At 54.1% G+C, this 21,905-nt stretch overlaps 1 protein-coding gene across 8 annotated transcripts in view; it reads left to right on the forward strand.

Moving 5' to 3' along the window:
• ABLIM2 (actin binding LIM protein family member 2) overlaps positions 1-21,905 on the forward strand; it is a 144,371-nt gene that overhangs the window by 105,620 nt on the left and 16,846 nt on the right. For 4 of the 8 annotated variants that reach the window (XM_064365527.1, XM_064365531.1, XM_064365515.1 and 1 more), the window contains 3 exons: positions 11,125-11,186; positions 19,495-19,549; positions 20,764-21,043. In XM_064365527.1, the coding sequence (XP_064221597.1) occupies positions 11,125-11,186; positions 19,495-19,549; positions 20,764-20,828 (182 nt within the window). In that variant the 3' untranslated portion in view covers positions 20,829-21,043. Of the gene's footprint in view, positions 1-11,124; positions 11,187-19,494; positions 19,550-20,763; positions 21,055-21,905 lie in introns of those variants that run through there. The other 4 variants (XM_064365532.1, XM_064365533.1, XM_064365538.1 and 1 more) reach the window with 3 other exon arrangements.

Consider the following 21,905-nt stretch of genomic DNA (forward strand, 5'->3'; position numbering starts at 1 on the left):
GGGAGCACACGGAGATGGAGAGCTAGCCACTCTTTCCTCTCGGGGTTCTTTTGATTCTCACCAAGTAGCCCCAGACCTGAGTCCATGCGCACCAGTTCCATTTGCATACAATGTTCGGTGAACAGAGCATTTGCACACAGCAAGGCCGGCCGCCCGTGCCTCGGGACGCCCATCCTTGGTGCCCAAGGAAGGTAGGATTGTGACACTCAACACAGTGGGCACTCAATAAATGTCTGTTGAATTGAAATGCGTTACATTCAACGGGTATTTATTGAGCACCCACTCTGTGCCAGACGCTGAGCGGGGCGCCGAGGGGGGACTGAGAGCAGCTCCGGGAAAAGCGTGCAGGGAGCTGGGAGAGGCAGAGACGCCGACAGAGTGTGCACGCGCATCCGCCGCCACCTGCCCGCCGGGTGCCGCTGCGGCCTCACAAGGGCTGGGTCACAAACTCGTGTCACCACACCACCATCTGCACATCTCACCCGGGACTGAATCCATCATTCAGTCGTTCATCCATCCCTCCACCAAATGCTTACTGAGCACCTGCTATGTGCTGGACTTGGTGCTAGGCAGTGGAGAGGCAGTGGTGAGCATGGCCCAGTTGCTGTTCCCCAGCAGGGAAGCCAGAGGACTCTACAGGTGACAAGCCAGGGAGCCATCCCCACACCATTAGTTCCCAGCAGGCACCACCATCCCTCCAAAGAGGGTGTCATATTGAAATCTCTATATTATTATAGACTATTTTTCTGTTCCTTTTTATATTACACATAGGGCTTTATCTGGACTACATGCAGAGTAGTTTATGTTATCAGTGAACCTGATTTCTGTACAGGAAGGGAGGCTATGGATTTTTTGTTACAAGAAGCATTATTGGACGAGGCTCGCTGCCCTGGGGAGGAACACAAGGGGGTCCCACGTCCTCCCCTCCCTGGCAAGCCCGGCCTGCTGCTGCTTGGGGTTGCACATTCCTAACCTCTTGAGGCCCCATCCTCTCTTTTGAGGTCTTCCACATCCCACCCTTGGAGGTCAGAGGCATGTCAGCATAATACAAACCCCATGGGCAGCTCGAGGCACAGCCCAGAGGACTCCGTGGCCCCTGGAAAGGACCCAGCACTTCTACAGGGAATAAGTCCCTTTCCTCAAATGCCAGCACATGAGGCCTGTGTGAGCAGTGGGAGCGTGGGAGCCAAGGGTGGCTTGGCCAGGTTGGACAGGGGGTGAGGGAAGGGCGCTTCACCCCCAACCTACTGGGGCTTTGGCATTTTCTGTCCCCTTCTGTGTGCCGCCTGGCTGTGGGACCAGGTGGAGCCCCATGTCTGCTTGTCTCCCCTCTGCCTGGTCTCGGAGCCTGCTGGGACGGAGGGGTAGGAGGCAGCGTCTCTGCTGCAGCTTTCCTGTTCCTGCCAGCAGAAAGGAAGGCGGTAGGTGGGGGCCGGGACAGAGGTGGCCTTCCTCCTTTCCCCTTTTACTCCTCTGGAGTTGCAAGGTGGGGCAGAAAGGTTCTTCTCACATTCCTTAGTCCATGGTTGAAGGAAGAGACTCCCTGATGTGCTACCTGTCAATCTCCTGAGAGTATCTGGTTGGACGGGCAGGGCGCGTGGCTCAGGCTTAGAGATGTGAGACCCCCCTGGGGTGGAATCCTCAAACATCAGAACTGGAAGAAGAGGGCCAGGCGCGGTGGCTCACGCCTATAATCCCGGCACTTTGGGAGGCCTAGGCGGGTGGGTCACCTGAGGTCAGTAGTTCGAGACCAGCCTGACCAACATGGTGAAACCCTGTCTCTACTAAATACAAAAAATTAGGCAGACGTGGTAGAGGTTGCTTGTAATCCCAGCTACTTGAGAGGCTGAGGCAGGAGAATTGCTTGAACGCGGGAGGCACAGGTTACAGTGAGCCAAGATTGCGCCATTGCACTCTAGCCTGGGTGACAGAGCGAGACTCTGTCTCAAAAAATAATAATAAAATAAAAAAGAACTGGAAGAAGAGCATAGCAGCCCAGAGACGGTGGGTGGGAGCTGCCAGTCAGCAGATGCAGGCGATCGCCAACTTCTGACCTGGGACTGTGTGACTTTACGCTGGCGTGAAAGCCATGTACACTGGGTAGAAAGCATATCTGCAGGACCCACACACCCACTGCTTCTCACCCTCAGTACAGCATTCAGCGAATGAAAGAGCCGGTCAGCCCCTTGTGATGCACCAGGCTGTGCGTGAGATGACTCTGCCTGGCCAAAGGCTAACGCCGGTTTCCGAGCATATTTAAAGCAGGCTGGCTAAGCCGTGATGTTCACTAGGTTAGGTGCATTCAATGCGTTTTCGACTTAGGGTCTTTTTATCTTACTAGGTTTATGGGTTGAGCCTGTGGTGAGCCAAGATGCATCTGTCTGTATTTCGTGAGTGCTTGCCGTGTTCCGGCGCTGTCCTGGGTGCCGGGAACAGAGCAGAGGCCAAAACAGACAAAGTTCCCTGTCTGGGGAACCAACACTCTAGTGGGGCGGGGAGACGTAGGAACAAGCTGAGAGTGAGTTATATCAGTGCCCTGCGCCGAGAGTGGGTCATATCAGTGCCCTTCGCTGAGAGGGAGTTATATCGGTGCCCTGCGCCGAGAGTGGGTTATATTGGTGCCCTGCGCCGAGAGTGGGTCATATCCGAGAGTGAGTCATATCAGTGCCCTGCGCCGAGAGTGGGTATATCGGTGCCCTGCGCTGAGAGGGAGTCATATCAGTGCCCTGCGCCGAGAGGGAGTCATATCGGTGCCCTGCGCCGAGAGGGGGTCATATCGGTGCCCTGTGCCGAGAGTGGGTCATATCAGTGCCCTGTGCTGAGAGGGACAGGGAGGGCTGGGGACAGGCTGCACTGTCACATGCAGTAAGTAGTCAGGGCAGAGAGACGGTGCCTGGCACAGCTTGAAGCGGGTGTAGCCTTGAATAGGGTCAGTATATGGGGGATGGCATTTCACCTCCCCGAGGGTGGAGGCCGGGCCATAGGTTGGAAGAACAGTGAGGGCCATGTTTGTGCACCCTTGGGAGGACCCAGGCCTGGCCTGACTCAGGGTTTAAGCAGCAAAGCCGGGCAGGAGCAGGGTGGCCTTGGGAAACCGAGGCATCGAGGGTGGCGGAGTGGGATGCACCAGAAGCTGGCGGAATCAGGCCAAGGTCCAGTCAGGAAAGGTCTGGAGTGCAGTGCCAGGGAGGGGGAGTTGGGACGACACGGGAGTGAGGTTACGTTTTACATGTTTAAAGTATCAGAAGGCAGCTGCACAGACGGTGGACCAGAGGCTGCTCAGCCAGGGCGAGAGGAAGTGTGGCATGCACAAAAGCAGCCGGGGGCTCTGGAAGGATCTCACCAGCAGGGCCCGCGTGGGAGCAGCTCAGGAACCACAGGGTGCAGGGGTGACAGAATCGAGGAAGACGCTGGGTGGTTCTGGCGCAGGCTGGCAGAGGCGCCTTTACTCAGAGATGGGGTGGGAACAGGTGGGTGTCTTCACGTTGGCTTGGATTGCCTGAGACATCCAGGCAGGGCTGCCAGGGAGCAAATGGAACTCAGAGGAGAAGGCCAGGCTGGAGGCTCCCAGATGGGACTGGAACCATGGGAGTTGGTAGCCCCGGCCACTCCGACTGTGAGCACACAGCTGCGTCCTGAGTTTGCGTTCATTTCTCAAGAGGGTCTGAGACCCAAATCTCCTGCCTGGCTCCAAGCCTGCTCCTTGTCAGCATCCTCCCATCTCCTCATCTCAGCAAAATGCTGGGAGGAGAGAGAAAAAGGGAGAAAAAGCCTGCACATACGTGTGCTGACAGGGGAGCAGGTGGGAAGGTGCAGTCACAGGGCAGGAGGCTCCATGAAGGAAGTGGGGAGGAGCACCCAGGAGGGAGGAGGGCAGGAGAGGGAGTGTGCTGGGGAAGCGGGGACAGGGGCAGCCAGCAGGGCTGATCCTGGGGAAAAGCCAGGCAGGGACAGCCCAAGGAGGACTGGGGACTTAGGCGTGGGCACCTTGGTGTCCAGCAGGTGGCTGGAGGGTCCCTCCATGCAGAGGATATTAGGGAGGAGTGGCCAGCCGGGACCACAGTGATGGCCTTTCTGGAAGGCCTGGCCTCCTGCTGGGTGGGCAGGGTGCTCTCTGAGCCCCCAGAGAAAGCAGAGGGAGCTCCAGAGGTCAGGGAGAGGTCCCTGGCCCAGGAGAAGATGCTGCAGCTGGAGGTATACCCCACCCCGGAGACAGTGGCCCAGGCCAAGCATGCTGGGCTCCAGAGCCCCAGGGAGCAGCTGCCCCTGTTGAGTTGGCTGGAGGCTAGCTTTCAGCTGGAATCCCCATGCCTCCCCGCGCCCAGCGGGCTCACCCACGCCCAGGGACTGGGTAGGGTGTGGCCTCCTAGTCCTGCAGGTAGCAGCACAGGCCCCGGGGCCCCCTGTGTCCCTCTGGGAGCTCATGTTGTCTCACGGCCACAGCCCCAGGGCCTCCTCTGTCCCCCTCCAACGCTGCCTGGGCTCTGGAGAGCCCCACCCCATGCTGGAGGCTCTGCCTCCCCTCCCCAGTCCAGGCCTGGGGCACTGACCTGTCACCTGTGTGCTTTTCTCCCCGTGGACTCTTAGTGCCTCGGAGCAGCGTGAGGTTCCCGTGCCTCCCGTTCCCAGGCAGCGGCCTTGCTTATGGTTGGCCACGTCTTCCCAAAGGCTCCAGGGACAGCTTCCTGACCAGCAACCTTCCCTCTAGGGACCCAGTATTTGTTCTGTGAGGTGGGGGACATGAAGGTGGCCACCCTGAATACAAAGCTGCAGAAGTGTCCAGGAGAGCATGTGAGGGGTCTCCAGAGAAGCTGCCTGAGGGTGCTGGTCCACCCATGATTCCCAGCCTGTCACTTGCTGTGTGACCTTGGGCACAAGAGAAACGTCTCTGAATTTGAAGTTCCCTCATCTATAAGAACAGATATGGTCCAGTCCTGCCAGGGAGCACATGGGGGTGAGGAGCTTGCACGTGGGCACACGGGGGTCCTGCAGCCTGACCACGAGGGCTGTTGAGGCTCAGCACCTCAATTCCACAAGCCGGGCCACAGCAAGGCCTCCGTGGCCATCTCGGGCCTGTCTCACTTGTTTCTGAAGTCTGCAGCTCAGACCAGCCGAGGGGCCTCACGTTCACTGCTGCTTAGGAATGATGGATGCTCCCCTTCCTCAGATGGATACACCAAGGCTCGGAGAGGGGACCCGAAACTTGGGAACCATAGCCTCCAAAAGACCAGGCCATACACGCTAAACCTAAACAGGACGACAGCCCACTCAGACAGAGGATTTAACACTTCACAAGATCAGTCTCCGAACATAATATCCAAAATGCACAAATACTGCAAATTACCCATGACACCAAGAACCCTGGAGAGCAATGAGGTGAGTGACAGCCAGCAGATACTAACCCTGGGAAGAACTGATGGTGGAATTGTCTGACAAGGATGTTGAGGCATCCGTCATTACAAAATGCTTCAACAAGCAATTACAAATAGTTTAGAAACAGTGGCTGGTGAGGGGGCCTGAGGACTCGAGGAAAAACACAGCCACCCCACATCTCCCACCCAACAGCAACAGGTGACCCCGGCTGGAGTCTAGAACACACGATTACAGGTGACCCCGGCTGGAGTCTAGAACACGCGATTACAGGTGACCCCGGCTGGAGTCTAGAACACGCGATTACAGGTGACCCCGGCTGGGGTCTAGAACATGCGATTACAGGTGACCCCGGCTGGAGTCTAGAACACGCGATTACAAATACTTTTGAAACTGAAAAGAAAGTCTCACCAAAGAAATATAAGCTATAACAAATGGAGGTTATAGAACTGAAACTGAAACTGGAGGGCCGCGTGACCTCCAAGCCTCCTGCCCATGCACCAGGGAGCAGATGGGGCTGCCCAGGCGAGTGGCTCACGGGTCAGGTGTCCACAAAGCAGACCCGTATGCTGTGTGAGCCATAGTCCTCTGCCCAACGTGCCCAGCCTTGAATATCCAGCAGTGACTTTCACCTCTGATGAGCCAGCCTGGAAGCGAACAGGCTCAGGGGCCCAAGAGCAGGCCTGGAGGGATGCTGAGGGCAAAGTGGTGATGGCAATCTTCACAGAGAGGAGGTGACAGGGAGCCTGGTTAGGCTGGCCTCATTCCAGCCTCTCCAGTTAGTAACTGACCTTGAACAGATCCACTCGATATCATTAGGTCTGAGCTTCCTCATCTGTCAAATGGGTTCATGTTTAGTGTGTAGGCTGGTGAGAGTCGTGTGAAATCTCTGACTATGTAAAGGGGCTTTTTGAACCAGTGATTCTCAGCACTGGCTGTGCACAGGATCCCTGGGACCTTTAAAATCTACAGATTGCTGCTCCACCCTGAGACAGACCAGCTTCAGGGCTCCAGACAGCAGCCCAGGGGTGAGATGGTGTCACCTCCTCTCTTCCTGCTCTTCTCCACTAAGTACAGCTAAACGGATCTGGAAATGATACAGCAGATGGTTGGTCACAGGAGAACTCTAAAGATGGGAACAGCAAAGTGGCCTGGCGAGGCAGCCTCCGGACCTGAGGGGGACGACAGCCCGCATCTCCACTCGCACCCCCACCCAGCGGCAGGAGGTAACCCAGGCCTGCCAACTCCCAGCCTCCCACGCAGTGGGACAAGGTGATGAGGCAGATGTTTTCCTCCCCCAGCCACACTAGCAGATGGGTAGGTGGCCAGCAGCGAGAGTGACCCCAGGGAAACGGTCTCCACCCACGGCAGGCATCTCCCACCCCCAACCCAGTGACACAGGACAACCCAAGAAGGGCACTTCATCCCCACGGGCAGCATTGGCAGGGGTCAGGTGGGCGGACCGGCAGCTCCAGGTGAATTTAGCAGAGCAGAATAGCACTTCAACAAGCATTCTGAAAAGCAAATTGTCATTGGAACCATAGCCTCCAAAAGACCAGGCCATACACGCTAAACCTAAACAGGACGACGGCCCGCTCAGACAGAGGATTTATCACTTCACAAGATCAGTCTCCGAACATAATATCCAAAATGCACAAATACTGCAAATTACCCATGACACGAAGAACCCTGGAGAGAAATGAGGTGAGTGACAGCCAGCAGATACTAACCCTGGGAAGAACTGATGGTGGAATTGTCTGACAAAGATTTTAAGGCATCTGTCATTACAAAATGCTTCAACAAGCAATTACGAATAGTTTAGAAACAGTGGCTGGTGAGGGGGCCTGAGGACTCGAGGAAAAACACAGCCACCCCACATCTCCCACCCAGCAGCAGCAGGTGACCCCGGCTGGAGTCTAGAACATGTGATTACAGGTGACCCCAGCTGGAGTCTAGAACACGTAATTACAGGTGACCCTGGCTGGCGTCTAGAACATGTGATTACAGGTGACCCCGGCTGGAGTCTAGAACATGTGATTACAGGTGACCCCGGCTGGAGTCTAGAACACGTAATTACAGGTGACCCTGGCTGGAGTCTGGAACACGCGATTACAAATACTTTTGAAACTGAAAAGAAAGTCTCACCAAAGAAATATAAGCTATAACAAATGGAAATTATAGAACTGAAAAAATAACCAAAATTAAAAATTCACTGTGGGTTCAATCACAGAAAACCCAAGTATGACAGAGGAGAGAATCCATGAACTTGAAGATAGAACAGAAATTATCCAATATGAACAAAAAAGAGACACAGAGAAAAAAAGAGCAGAGCCTCAGGGACCTGTGGGGCAATGTTTGTTTCATTTGATTCCTAGAAAGAGAGGAGAAGGAAAATGGGTTTGCAGAAGTATTCAAAGAAATAATGGCTGAAAACCCAACAATTTTGGCAAAAGAAAGACATAAACCTACAAGTTCCAGAAACCAAGGGAGTCCCCAAGAGGATAAACCCCAAAAATCTCACCAAGAAACATCATAATTAGATTTCTGAAAATTAAGCAGAAAGAAAAAAAATATTGAAAGTAACCAGAGAGAAAAAACAAGAGGGGAAGCACCAATTCCAGTGATAGCAGATTTCCCATCACAAACCACGGGGGCCAGCAGGAAGCGCCCTGGCGTCTTCCATGCGCTGAAAGAACAGAACTGTCCGTGTGAATCCTAGGTTCAGTGAAATATCCTGCAGACCTACCCTTAAGGAATCTTATCCTAACAGAAAGGAAATGGTAAGAGAAGGCTTGGAACTTCAGAAAGGAAAGATCATTGGAACAGGTAAAAGCGGGGATGGAGTATAATAGACAGCCCTCTTCTGGGAAAGAATCACATTGTTAAATCACATTTGATGGTTGAAGCAAAATTTCTAGCACCGTCTGCTATGAGTGCTCAAAGGAAATACAAGACATACCTGAGACAATTGTAGTTTCCAGGTGGGGAGGGTAAGATGGCCTTCGTGGAAGCAAGGTTTCTAGCCTGCATGTGAAGCGGTTAAAAGTCAAGGCCGGGCACGGCGGCTCACTCCTGTAATCTCAGCGTTTTGGGAGGCCAAGCTGGGCAGATCATGAGGTCAGGAGTTCAAGACCATCCTGACCAACATGGTGTAACTCCGTCTCTACTAAAAATATAAAAATTAGCTGGGCATGGTGGCACCTGCCTATAGTCCCAGCTACTTGGGAGCCTGAAGCAGGAGAATTGCTTGAACCAGGAGTTGGAGGTTGCAGTGAGCTGAGTTCACGCCACTGCACTCCCGCCTGGCGACAGAGCAAGATTCCATCTCAAAAAAAAAAAAGGAGAGACCCGTCGGTGGCAGCCTGGGCACTGGGAAGCTCGCACACTGTCCAGGTGACTCCAGGGACAGGCAGGTGAAGGCCCTCGGGCTTAAGAGGGGTGCAGGACACCCCTCGAGGGTGTTCTCTGTTCTCGAGGCCGTAGGGCAGTGTACATCAGGATGGCCTGGAAGCCTTGTAAAAACACAGATCCCTGGACCCCAGCCCCAGAATTCTGACACGGAGGTCTGGGGTGATGCCCAATAATTTGTATTTCTGACAAGTTCCCTGGCAAGGTTGGGACTGCTAGCTGGGGATGCCAATTTGAGAGCCACCGCTCTAGCACCGTTGCTGATAAGGCGCTCCTGCTGCAGCTGGAAGGGCCCTCGGGACCCCAGAGCGTGCCTGACTCTGGGCATAAAGGCGGCAGCAGGTGTCTGCTGGAGGAACCCAGGATTGCAAGGCAGGAGGCCTCGTCCGGCGTCCCAGGGCTGCCACTACCCAGCTGGGTGACCTCAGGCAGGTTCCTGCATGTCTCTGGGCCCCCAGTTCCCTTCTGTGACATGAGAACAGCTGGCTAGGCCATTCACCTGGGTGTGTGTTGGAGGGGCTGGGAGGGGGAGGAATAGCCCCAAGGTCTGCCCCCACCCCTCTCCCCACCTCTGTCTTCCCAGCTCCTCATTTGTCTATTTTGCATGTTGGGGTTCACGTAAGAGCTCTCGTGTCAGGGGAGTCCTTCTGCTAAGAGAAGTTTGAGGACCTTGGTCTTGATGTTTAAAAGGCCTTTCTGACCCACATATAGAACCTTTCCACTGGCTACCCCATGGCAAACAAGTCCCCAGCTGAGGCTCCTCCCACAGGTCTCTCTGTGTCCGCATGTGACCTTCATGGAATTTCTTTGTCCTCATTGAGTCTGTGAGGAACCCCCAAATGAAAGGCCCCTGGAGAAGTATCCTTTGCTCAGAAGCGAGGTCCCTGGAGTGGGTGGGCGGGCAGTTCTGTGCACAGAACCTGCCTTGCCCCTGGAGGCACGGTCCTTGCTATAGACACGTGTCCTTGTGAGCACTGAAGGATGTGACCCACCTTCCACTCAGAGGCCTCATGGGCAGCCTGCCAGCTCCCAGGAGTGAGTGTGGGCATCCGGTCCTGTGCCTGGCTGGCCTGCGCCCCTGGGACCCAGTACTAGGGCAGACACCCCGAGATGAGACAGGTGTGGCCCACGCTCTTTAAGGCCCCACGGCCTAGTGGAAGGACAGACAGTTTAGGGACCCAGGACGGGTCTTTCAAGGATGCTTCCCTGAGTGTGGAGGGCCCTGCCCTCCAGGGTCCAGGCTCTGGCCTGTCTTTTCCAGAATGTAACCACACCACCTCTGAGACAGGCAGGCGCTCACTTCCTCCTGCCTCTCCCATCACATGGAATTGAAGAGGTTAACTGGGAGGTCTCAAAGTCCCAGAAAACTCCCAGGCCCACCCAGGGCCAGCCAGGGACATGAGTGATGGAGGGAGCTGGGTGGGGGCTGGGAAAGGCTGGCCCCTCCTGACAGCCCTGGCGAGCCTGCCCCACAGGGAATCGAGAGTTCATTGTCTCAGACCAGCCCTTTATTATTTTATGAGAAGCTAGAAATTTGGATTTTAATATGAAATCCCCCAATTGCAAGCAAGCCAGGATTTTATTTATTTATTTATTTTATTTTAGAGACAGGCTCTCACTCTGTCTCCCAGGCTAGAGTGCAGTGGTGTGAGCATAGCTCACTGCAGCCTTGAACTCCTGAGCTCAGGGGATCCTCCCACCTCAGCCTTCCAAATAGCTGGGACCACAGGCATGCCTCACCCCACCCGGCTAATTGCTTTTTGTGGAGTGCTCTTGCTGTGTTGCCCAGGCTGGTCTTGAACTCCTGGCCTCAGGTGATTTTCCCACCTTGGCCTCCCAAAGCTCTAGGTTTCAGGCATGAACCAACATGTCCAGCCAAGAAGTTTACTGAAATAAAATTCCCTCCAGCCCCCATGTGCTTGTGGTGGGCCTCCATTTACCGCCTCTGGCACAGGATGGCACAGCCCTGCTGTTCCTCCAGGGGTCCAGAGACTGCGCCCCTTCCTGACTCTGCCCAAGTCCTATCTGTAAAGTGAGGGGCTTGGCCCAGGTGCCAGGTGATGCCCAGGCCCGAGCCTGTCCCTGAACACAGGAACCAGCTGGGCTGGGGGTCTGTGATGTTTCTGGTGTCATGGGCAAGCTTGGGACATGACCCCTCCGCAGCTCCTCCTGGGTCAGTGCCCTGGGGACAGAAGGTCACCACTGAGGCAGGGCATGGTCCTCAGGGGGTCTTCCCTGTGTCACTTGCTCAGCCTTGCCCACCCCGGTGGGAAGCCCCCCAGGGCTGCACCCCCCTTGCTGCACCGAGTCTGCGCGCGTGACAAAGCTGTGCTGTGTCTGTTTCAGGATTCCCCTATTCCAAATCTGACCCTCTCCCAGGACACGGAAACAATGGCTTGGACCACCGGGTAGGTATTGACCCCTCCCTGGCCACGGGCTACTAACGATCACTGTGAGTCTGAGCACGCTTCCCACAGCTTCTTGACCATGCAGCAGGAGGAGAGGCCCCGGGGACCCTGCGCCCACCTGCCTCTGCCTGATGCCCCGCCCAGGGGCTGCTGCTGCCACCACCGCTTTTTCCCTACTAGGACTGAACCAGACCTGGGCAACACCCTCCCCACCCCCTCTCCCTGCCCTGGCCCCAGGGGAGATGAGGGCCACCCAGAGTGATGAGGCCCAGCTCTAAGAAGCCCCTCCTCAACCTCCTCCTCCTCCTGTGACACAGAGCCTGATAACATTCAAGGGCTGTTGCATTTGGTGAGCCAGTGTGAGCCAAGTGTCCACCTCCTTGTCTGGGATGCCCTGGCCTTCACTGCTATTAACATTACCGTGATTACCCCAAGTAATCCTTAGCTGTTACTTGAGACTGCACAGAGATTGGATAATCTCACAGTCAGGCACTTTGGCTGCCCCCAGCTGAAGGCTGGTGCCATCCCCTGCCCTGAGCTGAAGGCTGGTGCCATCCCCTGCCCTGAGCTGAAGGCTGGTGCCGTCCCCTGCCCTGAGCTGAAGGCTGGTGCCGTCCCCTGCCCTGAGTTTTCTGACTCTTGGGGCATCTGAATATGATTCCAGACAATCTGGGGGCTGGCTGCCTTGCAGAGGGGCCAGGCCTGGTGCCCCAGGGCAGTGAATGCCTTAGGAAGGGTTGCTCATGTTTGTTCCTCTGCCCACAACGTCACCAGGTCCCCAGTGAGGATCCCTAGGGTGGGGCAGGCTTGCTGGTCCCAGACCCCCTGACACACACACACACACACACACACACACACACACACACACAGAGGCAGCCCAGGGGTCTCCCCATTGACCAAGGCAGCCTCACCCTAGTCTGGAAATTCTTCCATACACAAAGGCAATTCACCTCTCAACAGAGGCCACTAAAAAGCTGACCCCCATCTTTGTTGTACCGGAGCAGCCTGAGCTGTGTGTGACCCCAGGATGGCATCCCCCAGCCAGGTTCTCTCACCGGGGTCGAGGCCACAGGACACCATCTCCAGAAGCCGTGGGTGTCCTCTGGGGCCGGCATGTGTCCTCTGCTGTCCTTCAGGCTCTGTCAGACCCGCTGCTGTGTTTTCATCCAACGCCCAGCCTCCCTGGATCTCCCCCAGCCCAGGCCCCTCTGCATGGTTTGATTCTAGCAAACCCCACCCCCACCCACGACCTGCTCTTCCTGTTCTGGAATGGGCCAAATTGGGGACCATGCATGTGGCATGCTTCTTTGAATTTTCTTCAAAGGAATTCTCCTCTGTTCATCTTCCACATGGAAAGCAGGGGAGATAAGAGAGCTGGACCAGTATCCACAGGACTCCTACCCCACCAAGATGGGCAAATCCCTGAGCTCAGTGTGAGGGGTCCTGTGGGCATGGGAAAACTGTCTAGATGTTCTCTTCTTGCTTGGAACAGCCGTTTTCTGACCCTGGGGCTGGTGAGTGCAGTGTTCACAGTCCAGACCAAGCCGGGTGTTCCTCCACCCGAGTGAGGTCCTGGAGACTTTCCTCCACCCGAGTGAGGTCCTGGAGACTTTCCTCCACCCGAGTGAGGTCCTGGAGACTTTCCTCCACCCGGGTGAGGTCCTGGAGACTTTCCTCCACCCGAGTGAGGTCCTGGAGACTTTCCTCCACCCGAGTGAGGTCCTGGAGACTTTCCTCCACCCGAGTGAGGTCCTGGAGACTTTTCTCCACCCGAGTGAGGTCCTGGAGACTTTCCTCCACCCGAGTGAGGTCCTGGAGACTTTCCTCCACCCGGGTGAGGTCCTGGAGACTTTCCTCCACCCGGGTGAGGTCCTGGAGACTTTCCTCCACCCGAGTGAGGTCCTGGAGACTTTCCTCCACCCGAGTGAGGTCCTGGAGACTTTCCTCCACCCGAGTGAGGTCCTGGAGACTTTCCTCCACCCGAGTGAGGTCCTGGAGACTTTCCTCCACCCGGGTGAGGTCCTGGAGACTTTCCTCCACCCGGGTGAGGTCCTGGAGACTTTCCTCCACCCGAGTGAGGTCCTGGAGACTTTCCTCCACCCGAGTGAGGTCCTGGAGACTTTCCTCCATATACGGAAGAAAAGCCAGAGAACAGCACGCCCTGCGTTTGTAGTCTTGCATCATTGGCGCCTGGGCTGTGCGTCCTCTGGGAAGATTCTTCTCTAGGCTCACGTGCTAAAATGATGCGAATTGATGCCTCTCAGCATCTGCAGAGAAGGTCATGGTCTCCAAATGCCGCATTGCCTGAAAGAGTTTGAGAACAGCCGATCCACACATTCTGGCAGGGACGGTCTTCACTCCCTCTCCTAGAATTATTGAGAGCAGAACCTCGAGCATTATAGAATTAAGCACTAACCCTTCTGTGAATATGTTTCTCCTGCAGACTAAGGGGTGGAAAGGAGAGCGCTGGCCCGTGTGCTCTCTGCATACGCTCGGAGAGCTGACACACAGAATGCATCATGTGGCGACCCTTAGCGTTTCACATTACTTGTGGGGGAGACTGGCGAATGTTATTAACGACTTTGCTTTGGGATTGTCTTTTCCCTGCTAATGTTCTTTCTATTTTTTCATTCTTCCTAAGACCTTTGTGTGGTTTTATGCCTGTTTCTCAGTGAGAAGGCCAGATACTTGATCTTTCACGTGAGCAGCCTTCTGCAGGTGGCCTGCTCAGCACCTGGACTCATGCCCTTCCCCTGGAGGCTCCCTGTGAGTGCGTGTCTGTGCCTCATTGCTGATGCCCTACAGTGTTCCTAAGTCATTTCCTAGGTAGTTTCTTGGTTTGCCTTTACTTACAGAAAGGATTCTGGGTGGCCTCGAGCGCAGATGCAGTGAGACCAAAATCTCATTAACACCAGTCACTAAGGAGGGGAGGAAGCTACAGGAGAAAATCACATCAAAAACAAACAAAAGTTTATGACGTGAGAGGCGGGCGCAGTGGCTCACGCCTGTAACCCCAGCACTTTGGGAGGCCGAGGAGGGCGGATCACGTGAGGTCAGGAGTTCCGGACCAGCCTGCCTCCCCATCTCTACTAAAAATATTAAAATTAGCCAGGTGTGGTAACAGGCACCTATAATCCCAGCTACTTGGGAGGCTGAGGCAGGAGAATTGCTTGAACCTGGGAGGTGGAGGTTGCAGTAAGCTGAGATCACGCCACTGAACTCCAGCCTGGGCAACAGAGTGAGACTCCATCTCAAAAAATACATATATTACATGAGAAAAGCTGTCAAATCTTACCTCTAAGCTTCCTGGTGGCTGAGGCGTGGAGGCAATTATGGCCAACGCTGCAGTCCTCACTGTCTGGTGGAAGAAGGGAAATTAGTTCGTCATGGGAGGCAAAGGCTTTCCTGGGTTTCTTCCAGAAGGATTTGTCACAAGGGCCCAGTGACCTAAAGCACAGTATGTCCCAGAGGTCATTAAAATGTCCTAATAGCCAAACCTGCCACAGTGCCTGACCCATAGTAGATTAAAACCTACCCATGAAGCGAATAGAGCAACAGAGGCCCGCTGCCCCTCTCTCTGTGGATGAGGCAGTAATGATCTGGTATGTACCGCCTGTCTGTCATTCAGAGCGTGACCACGGGCAGCAACAGGTCCTTGTGGTAGCTCGCTGGAAGAAGTCCCATTCTGAAAAAGCATGATCATGATGCCGAATGTGAGGAGACTGAGCTGTCCTATTAAAAAGAAACTGTCAGATTGAATTTTTAAAATCAGATATGCTATCATACGAGGCACAATTTAAAAACTATTTTTAAAGGATAAGCAAAAGGATAAGAAAGATAGTAAAATCACAAAAGGCAATGAGAGTGGCAATGCTAATATCAAGGTGAAAGTTAAGGCTGAAAGGAATTAATAGTATAAAAGGGGAACACGAATTCATGATAAAAGCATAATTTAATGAAGCAGTTACAGCATTCATCAACTTAAATGCACCAAGCAACATGGCAATGCCAGACACCTTGATTAAATACGAGTATGGTGGGTGGTTTGAATATGACTCTTTTGAGATAAAACAAATGGGGCTGGGCAAGGTGGCTCATGCCTGTAACCCCAGCACTTCAGGAGTTTGAGACTAGCCTGGCCAACATGGTGAAACCCCATCTCTGCTAAAAATACAAAAATTAGCCAGGCATGGTTGCACATGCCTAATATTTCAGCTACTTGTGCACAAGAATCAAGAATTGCTTGAACCCAGGAGGAAGAGGTTGCAATGAGCTGAGGTGGTTATGCCGCACTCCAGCCTGGGGCAACAGAGCAAGAATCTGTCTCAAAAAAGAAATAATAAAAAGACAAATGTGTCTAGTGAACAAAAAATTAATTTAAAAGTACATAGAAAAGTTAAATAGTACAAATAGCAAACAGTCTAATAGGTATATGAAAAATATATCTCTTGAATCAGATTTTCACATGTTCAGAAAATATTTATTAAAATGTTTATGCAGTGACTACAAGACAAGCAGTAATAAATTAAAGAAGTTTGGTATTTCCAAACTGTAATGCTGGAAAGAACACACGTGTTAGTGTCAGACAGCCCTGAGTTCAAATCCCAGCTTTGTCTTTGGGCAAGTTACTTACATTTTCTGAGTCCCTGTTTTCTAATCTTTAAAAAATTATCCTTACCTCTTGAGGTTATTTTGAGGACAAGTAGCATTATGGTTGTGACATTTTTTATAAGCTCCATAGCATGGTTCCCACATGAGTAATTATCTAAAAAGCAATCTCTGCTCTATCTTGCTTCCATGTCACTAGCTGCTGAGTAAAGTGGCACATTCCATTGTGAGCTTTAGCAGGAAAAGAAGGCTGGCCAGTGGCAAATGCCCATAATCTCAATTCCTATCAGTAATTTCAGTATAATTTTTGGAAAATAAAACACATGGGCTCAAATATTTATGGTCCTATGTATTTGTTGTATGATCTCAGGCAAGTTGCTTAATCTCGCTAAGGCTCATGTGTAAAATGATGATAATGCCCCCTCCTGGAGTTGCAGCAAAGGTTGGAGAATGTATCTGTAGATCCACAGGCACATAAGAAGTGCTAAACAAGCCGGGCGCGGTGGCTCACGCCTGTAATCCCAGCACTTTGGGAGGCTGAGGTGGGCAGATCACTTGAGGTCAGGAGTTCGAGACCAGCCTGGCCAACATGGTGCAACCCCATCTCTACTAAAAATACAAAAATTAACCGAGTATGGTGGCAGATGCCTGTAATCCCAGCTACTCAGGAGGCTGAGGCAGGAGAATCACTTGAACCCAGGAGACAGAGGTTGCAGTGAGCCAAGATCACACCACTGCACTCCAGCCTGGGCGAGAGCAAGACTGGTTCAAAAATAAAATTAAAATAAGTACTAAACAAATGGAACAGCTAAATCATTTGTTGCTTTAAAAATCCCTGGTGCCTCCACTGAGTGGCGTAGGGGAGTCAGCCAGGAATGTGTCTGATGGCGCTGCCTTCGTGGTGCCCTCTGGCCACTTAGCTCTCCTGCTGGTCCACACATAAAGGCAGTAACTCAAGACCCCCGGCACCTGTGAGGCCTTGGACATCCCATCCCCTTTGCACTTGGAAGACCAGACGGAGACCCCGCTTTCCCTGCTCTAGACCTATCCAGTGTTCCCGCTCCTCCACCTATAAGATGCCTCATCTCTTTCCTAGCGTCTCCACCTTGTCTCAGAGCCTGGAAAACCAGGGAAGCTGGTTTTGCTGCTAGGGAGTGAGTTTCCAAACGGCCAAGGTGAAGGTGGTGCCCTGGAGTTTTGCAAGCCCGTAATGCAGGGCAGCGGGCACTAGGGGGCAGCGTTTCTCTTTCACATCAGACAGGCCAGGCGGGCAAAGGCAAGGCCCTGGCCGGTTACCTTGCTTTATACTAGAGGTCCCTGACCAGAACAGGTGCACCTGGGGTGCTAGTATGGGACAAAGAAAATGTATCAAAAAATTGTTCTTGAGTGGACATGGTGGCTCACATCTGTCATCCCAGTGCGTTGGGAGGCTTAGGTGGCAGAGAGCTTGAAACCAGGGGTTTGAGACCACCCAGGGCAACAAAGGGAGACTCCATCTCTATCAAAAAATACGAAAATTGGCCAAGTGTGGTGGCGCGTGCCTGTTGTCCCACATACTCAGAAGGCTGAGGTGGGAGAATTGCCCAGGAAGCGGAGGTTGCAGTGAGCTGAGATCGTGCCACTGCACTCTAGTCTGGGCGACAGAGCCAGACTCTGTCTCTTAAAATTAAAAATTTATTATTTGTGTGGCTGGGCACAGTGTAATCCCAGAACTTTGGGAGGCCAAGGCAGGCGAATCACCTGAGGTCATGAGTTCGAGACCAGCTTGGCCAACATGGTGAAACCCCATCTCTACTTAAAATACAAAAATTAGCCAGGCATGGTGGCGGGCGCCTGTAATCCCAGCTACTCAGGAGGATGAGGCAGGAGAATCACTTAAACCTGGGAGGTGGAGGTTACAGTGAGTCAAGATCCCACCATTAAACTCCAGCCTGGATGACAAAGTGAGCCTCTGTCCAAAGAAGATAGAAATTATTTGTGAATACTCTTAAAGGGAAGAATTATTTTGTGAAGTGGGACCAGGCCCAGGACGAGGGTGAGGGAGCAAGGCGCTAATGAAAAAATGCCGTCAGGATAAGTCAGACTTTAATGCAATATTTTTAGAAATCCCAATTAATGCAAAAAAATTTGCATTAAACAAAATAGCAAAAATGTAAATGGAGACAGGTTCCAGTCCTCTGCCTGGGTGCTTACCCGCCTCGTGGCTTGACCCCAGCCCTCTGCCTCCAGCTCTGTGACAGGCAGAAGGTCCCGCTTCCCTCGGAGCCTCGGTTTTCCTGTTTCAGATGAAGCGCGTTGGACTCAGTGCTCTCCGGGGTCTTCCTGCTCTTGTACTCTATGGGCTGTAACCAGCTCCTCACTGACGACCTGCTGCAAGGCTCGCGTTGAAAACACTTTCTCCTGTAACAGATCCGCTGGGCTGAGCAGACCATCTCTCCTTTGTCTGCTGAACTCTCCCCGTTGAAATGTCATCCCCGTACCCAATTTCAGCAGCACTGGCCAGGAGCCCTGACCCTGTTTCAGACCCCATTCCAGTTGCTGGGGAACGGAGCATGAATAAGACATTTTCTTCCACAGGCTCTGTCCACCGCGGACAGCCAAGGCACAGCCGCAACAGAGCGTGGCTTAGGGCTCATGATGCAAACCCCAGGTGCCAGCGAGGGGCAGCAGGTGGGCAGGGGCAGGACTGACCGACCCCTGCGGGGCTCGATGCCTGCTTTACAGGTAGGGAGCCCCCTATAGAGGTTTGCAGGACATGATGATGCTTCCAGGTGGACAGAAGGAGTTCCAGACACTAATGGTCGCAGTGCAGCAAAACGGCAGTTTGTGGATGAATGCCATGGGTCCCTGAGACAGGGCAGGAGCTCTCAGGCCCATCCCCCTCAGAAAGTCACCATTTGGGAGTCACTGTCAGAGGCACGGCCACCCTGTATGGGTGCTTACGACATGCCAGGTGACACGCCAGGGGCCTTACAGACACAGGGCTCTTTTCATCTTTGAGACAGTCACACATAGAGCTGCTGTGAGTACCAGTTTCTGGGGAGGTGGGGACTCCTCTGGTTCAGGAGCATTTGGGGTGGATGGACTTGGACTTGCACACACAGCCGCGTGCGTCCGTGTAGTTCCACGAGATCGTGCACAGTGCCAGAGACGGTCGCCAGTCTTCCCCCTTGGCTGTCTTGCAGGGAACAGAGGGCCCCAGATGAACCCTGGGGTTCCCCGAGCACCTGGGATAGCAAGTGCTAGGAGCTGTGCTCAGGAGCCCACCGTGTGGAGGGGACACATCACCAACAGGGAACTGCAGGGCACCATGTGTCACACAGCGTGCACAAAGAAATGGTGCTGAGCCCCCGCTGTGGTCCGTGCCAGCTGCAGAGAGGGGAACCCAGCACCTGGGAGAGCTTTCAAACAGGGTCGGAGCTGTCCACACAGGCAGGGTCCCTGGAGGGCACCCAGGCGTTGGGCATCCTGCGAGCAAGAAAGCTGGCCAGTCCCGCAGGCACAGCATCCTAGACTCTCCCCTTCCCAAGCCACCATCGCCGTCCTCTGTCACCTACGCCCCACTGCTGTGCTGAGGACACCCTACTCCCCAGGCAGTGCAAGGACCGCAGCCTCCACGAGGCAACATCTCCTGGCCCCGCCTACCCTCATGCCCTCGTGCCGCCTGCCTCTTGCCGCCCAACCTCTCTTTCTCTTCCAGAATGCCAATCTGGCCCTCTGTGGAGCAGACCCGGATGCCAGCTGGGGCATGCGAGGTACACGGAGTGGGGACCCTGTGGGTCTCTGGCTGGGGCAGGGGTTGCTAACATATTCCATAAGTATCGTTCTGAAACCACCCGTCCAAGGCTCCGGGAGTGTCGGGCGGGGACACCTTGGGGGAGGGCGAGTTCAGCCGACCGAGAGTCAGTCCCGCTCTGAACTGGCTTTACCCACGATGCTCCCACTCTCCCATCTGTGGGCACGGCGGCCCTGTCCTGTATTGTGTGGCACTCTGTGTCACTTGGGGAAGCAGAATCTCAGGTGCAAGCCTTCCAGGGTCTGAGTGGACGGCGCTGGGCCAAGCCCTGCCTGCGCCTTGCTCACCATGTGGCTGCTGGCATGCCGCGTGACTCTCCGGGTTCAGCAGGGCTGCTAGGTTTGTGTTACCAGAGCAGCCACCTGGTCCTATGGCAGGTGCCTGGCAGGGGCACTGCTTACCTCCTTGTCAGCCTCTGTCCCCGAGAGTGGCGGGGGAGCCTTGCTCTGCCGGACTGGGCTGCATGTGGGTGGAGAGCGTCAGCACCCACAGCCCGCTCCCTCTAAGTGGCCTTCGGTCCCTGGGCCTCAGAGCTGGCAGGTCCAGAACCCCACGTGGCATGTGGGGAAACTCAGGGACCCGCCCTTGACTCAGGGTCTCCCTTCTGAGACTGGCTTGAGGACCAGGGTCTGTAGAAACTGCTTTCCGTGGGTTCAGTGTGCACGGAGGCCTATGATCCATACTGTTCATTTTTGTGATAAGACACTTTCAGTCAGGAAGTGAGACATTAGGACACAAAGCTCAGTAGTTTGAAAAGAGAAAATACAGAGTGAATAAGGTAAGACAGTGAGAGACGGAGAGGCTCAGACCGTAGAGATGTCAGTCTCCACAACACCCCTAAAAGTTTCCCCTGAAATGCCCACTGCACAGGCAGGTAAACTGAGGCTGGCATCTTTCTCAGGGTGGTCCACACCACCAGAGAGTCAGTATCACAGCTGAAAAGCACAGTGCCGCCATCCGGCTTCCAGTCGGGTCTCCAGCCTGACCATGCCCCTGCTCTGGTTTCCCAGGGGAGGCCCTCAGAGCCCCAGTCAGGCTGCTCGGGGACCGTGCATGGCCCAGCTGACTGCAGGGGTGGAGATGTGGGCGCCCCAGGGCGGGGAGTCACCCACCTTGGATGACGTCTTCCACTTTCTAAACCATCTCGTGGTCTCCGCTCTCTCTCTCTTGCAGAATACAAGGTAAGCGGGGCCGCTCCCACGCTGACCTCCATGCTGCGCCACACCTGCCCAGGTTAAAAGTCCTTTCTGTTGTGCTTTCCCTGTGAAATGTGTGTGTCAGGGACAGACGCAAGTATGTATTCTCGGTGGCCTTCTGCTCAGTTCTTTGGTGCCAGCACACACTGGCTTCGCGAGGTGACCCTGTGGTTTCCTCCCCCAACAGATCTATCCTTATGACACCCTCATCGTCACAAACCGAATTCGAGTGAAACTGCCCAAAGACGTGGACCGGACGAGACTGGAGGTGAGTGGGGGACTGCCGGGGCAGGGGATTCTTTTCTCACGAGACGGTCTCTGCAGATGCCTCCTCCGTGGTGTCAAGGCCGTTGTCCGAGGGGTCACCGTGGAGGGCGGTGCAGAGCCTGGCCATGATCCAGAGTCAGGGACCTATATTGCTTCAAAGACCAAACAATGTGGTGACGTTCCCCATCCTCGATGGCTTTGCAAACCCTGGTTTGTGGATGGGGCAGGGAAGGCTTTATAAGAATAACAAGCTCTGGTCTGGGTGCAGTGGCTCACGCCTGTTATCCCAGCACTTTGGGAGGCTGAGGTTGGCAGATCACTGGAGGTCAGGAGTTCGAGACCAGCCTGGCCAACATGGTGAAACCCTATGTCTACTAAAAATACAAACCTTAGCCAGGTGTGGTGGCAGGTGCCTGTAATCCCAACTACTCGGGATGCTGAGTGGGGAGAATAGCTTGAACACAGCAGGTGGAGTTTGCAGTGAGCTGAGATGGCGCCATTGCACTCCAGCCTGGGCAACAGAGAGAGACTCCATCTCAAAAAAAAAAAAAAAAAAAAAAAAGACGAAGAAGGAGAAGAAGAGTGAGCTCTGCGGGAGGTGCCTGTTCTCTCGCACTAAGGTTGAGTGGACAGCCCATCTTCCCATTGACCATGTTTACACCCATCTAAAACAACCCGACCATATGCAGAAAGCAAGTACATTTCAAAGCCCTGGCAAGATGTCGGCGCAGAGGCGGGGTTTGAATGAGACCTGTTGGCTGAGAGAACTGACTTTGTTGAGTAGCTACTATGTGCCCTAAGTGGCACGTGCAATCCTCTAAAACTGCCCTAGGGTGTCCCAGCGTCCAGCCA

The sequence above is a fragment of the Aotus nancymaae genome, unplaced genomic scaffold, assembly GCF_030222135.1.
Source record: "Aotus nancymaae isolate 86718 unplaced genomic scaffold, 86718_ANA_hifiasm-v0.15.2.pri h1tg000006l, whole genome shotgun sequence".
NCBI classification, from domain to species: domain Eukaryota; kingdom Metazoa; phylum Chordata; class Mammalia; order Primates; family Aotidae; genus Aotus; species Aotus nancymaae.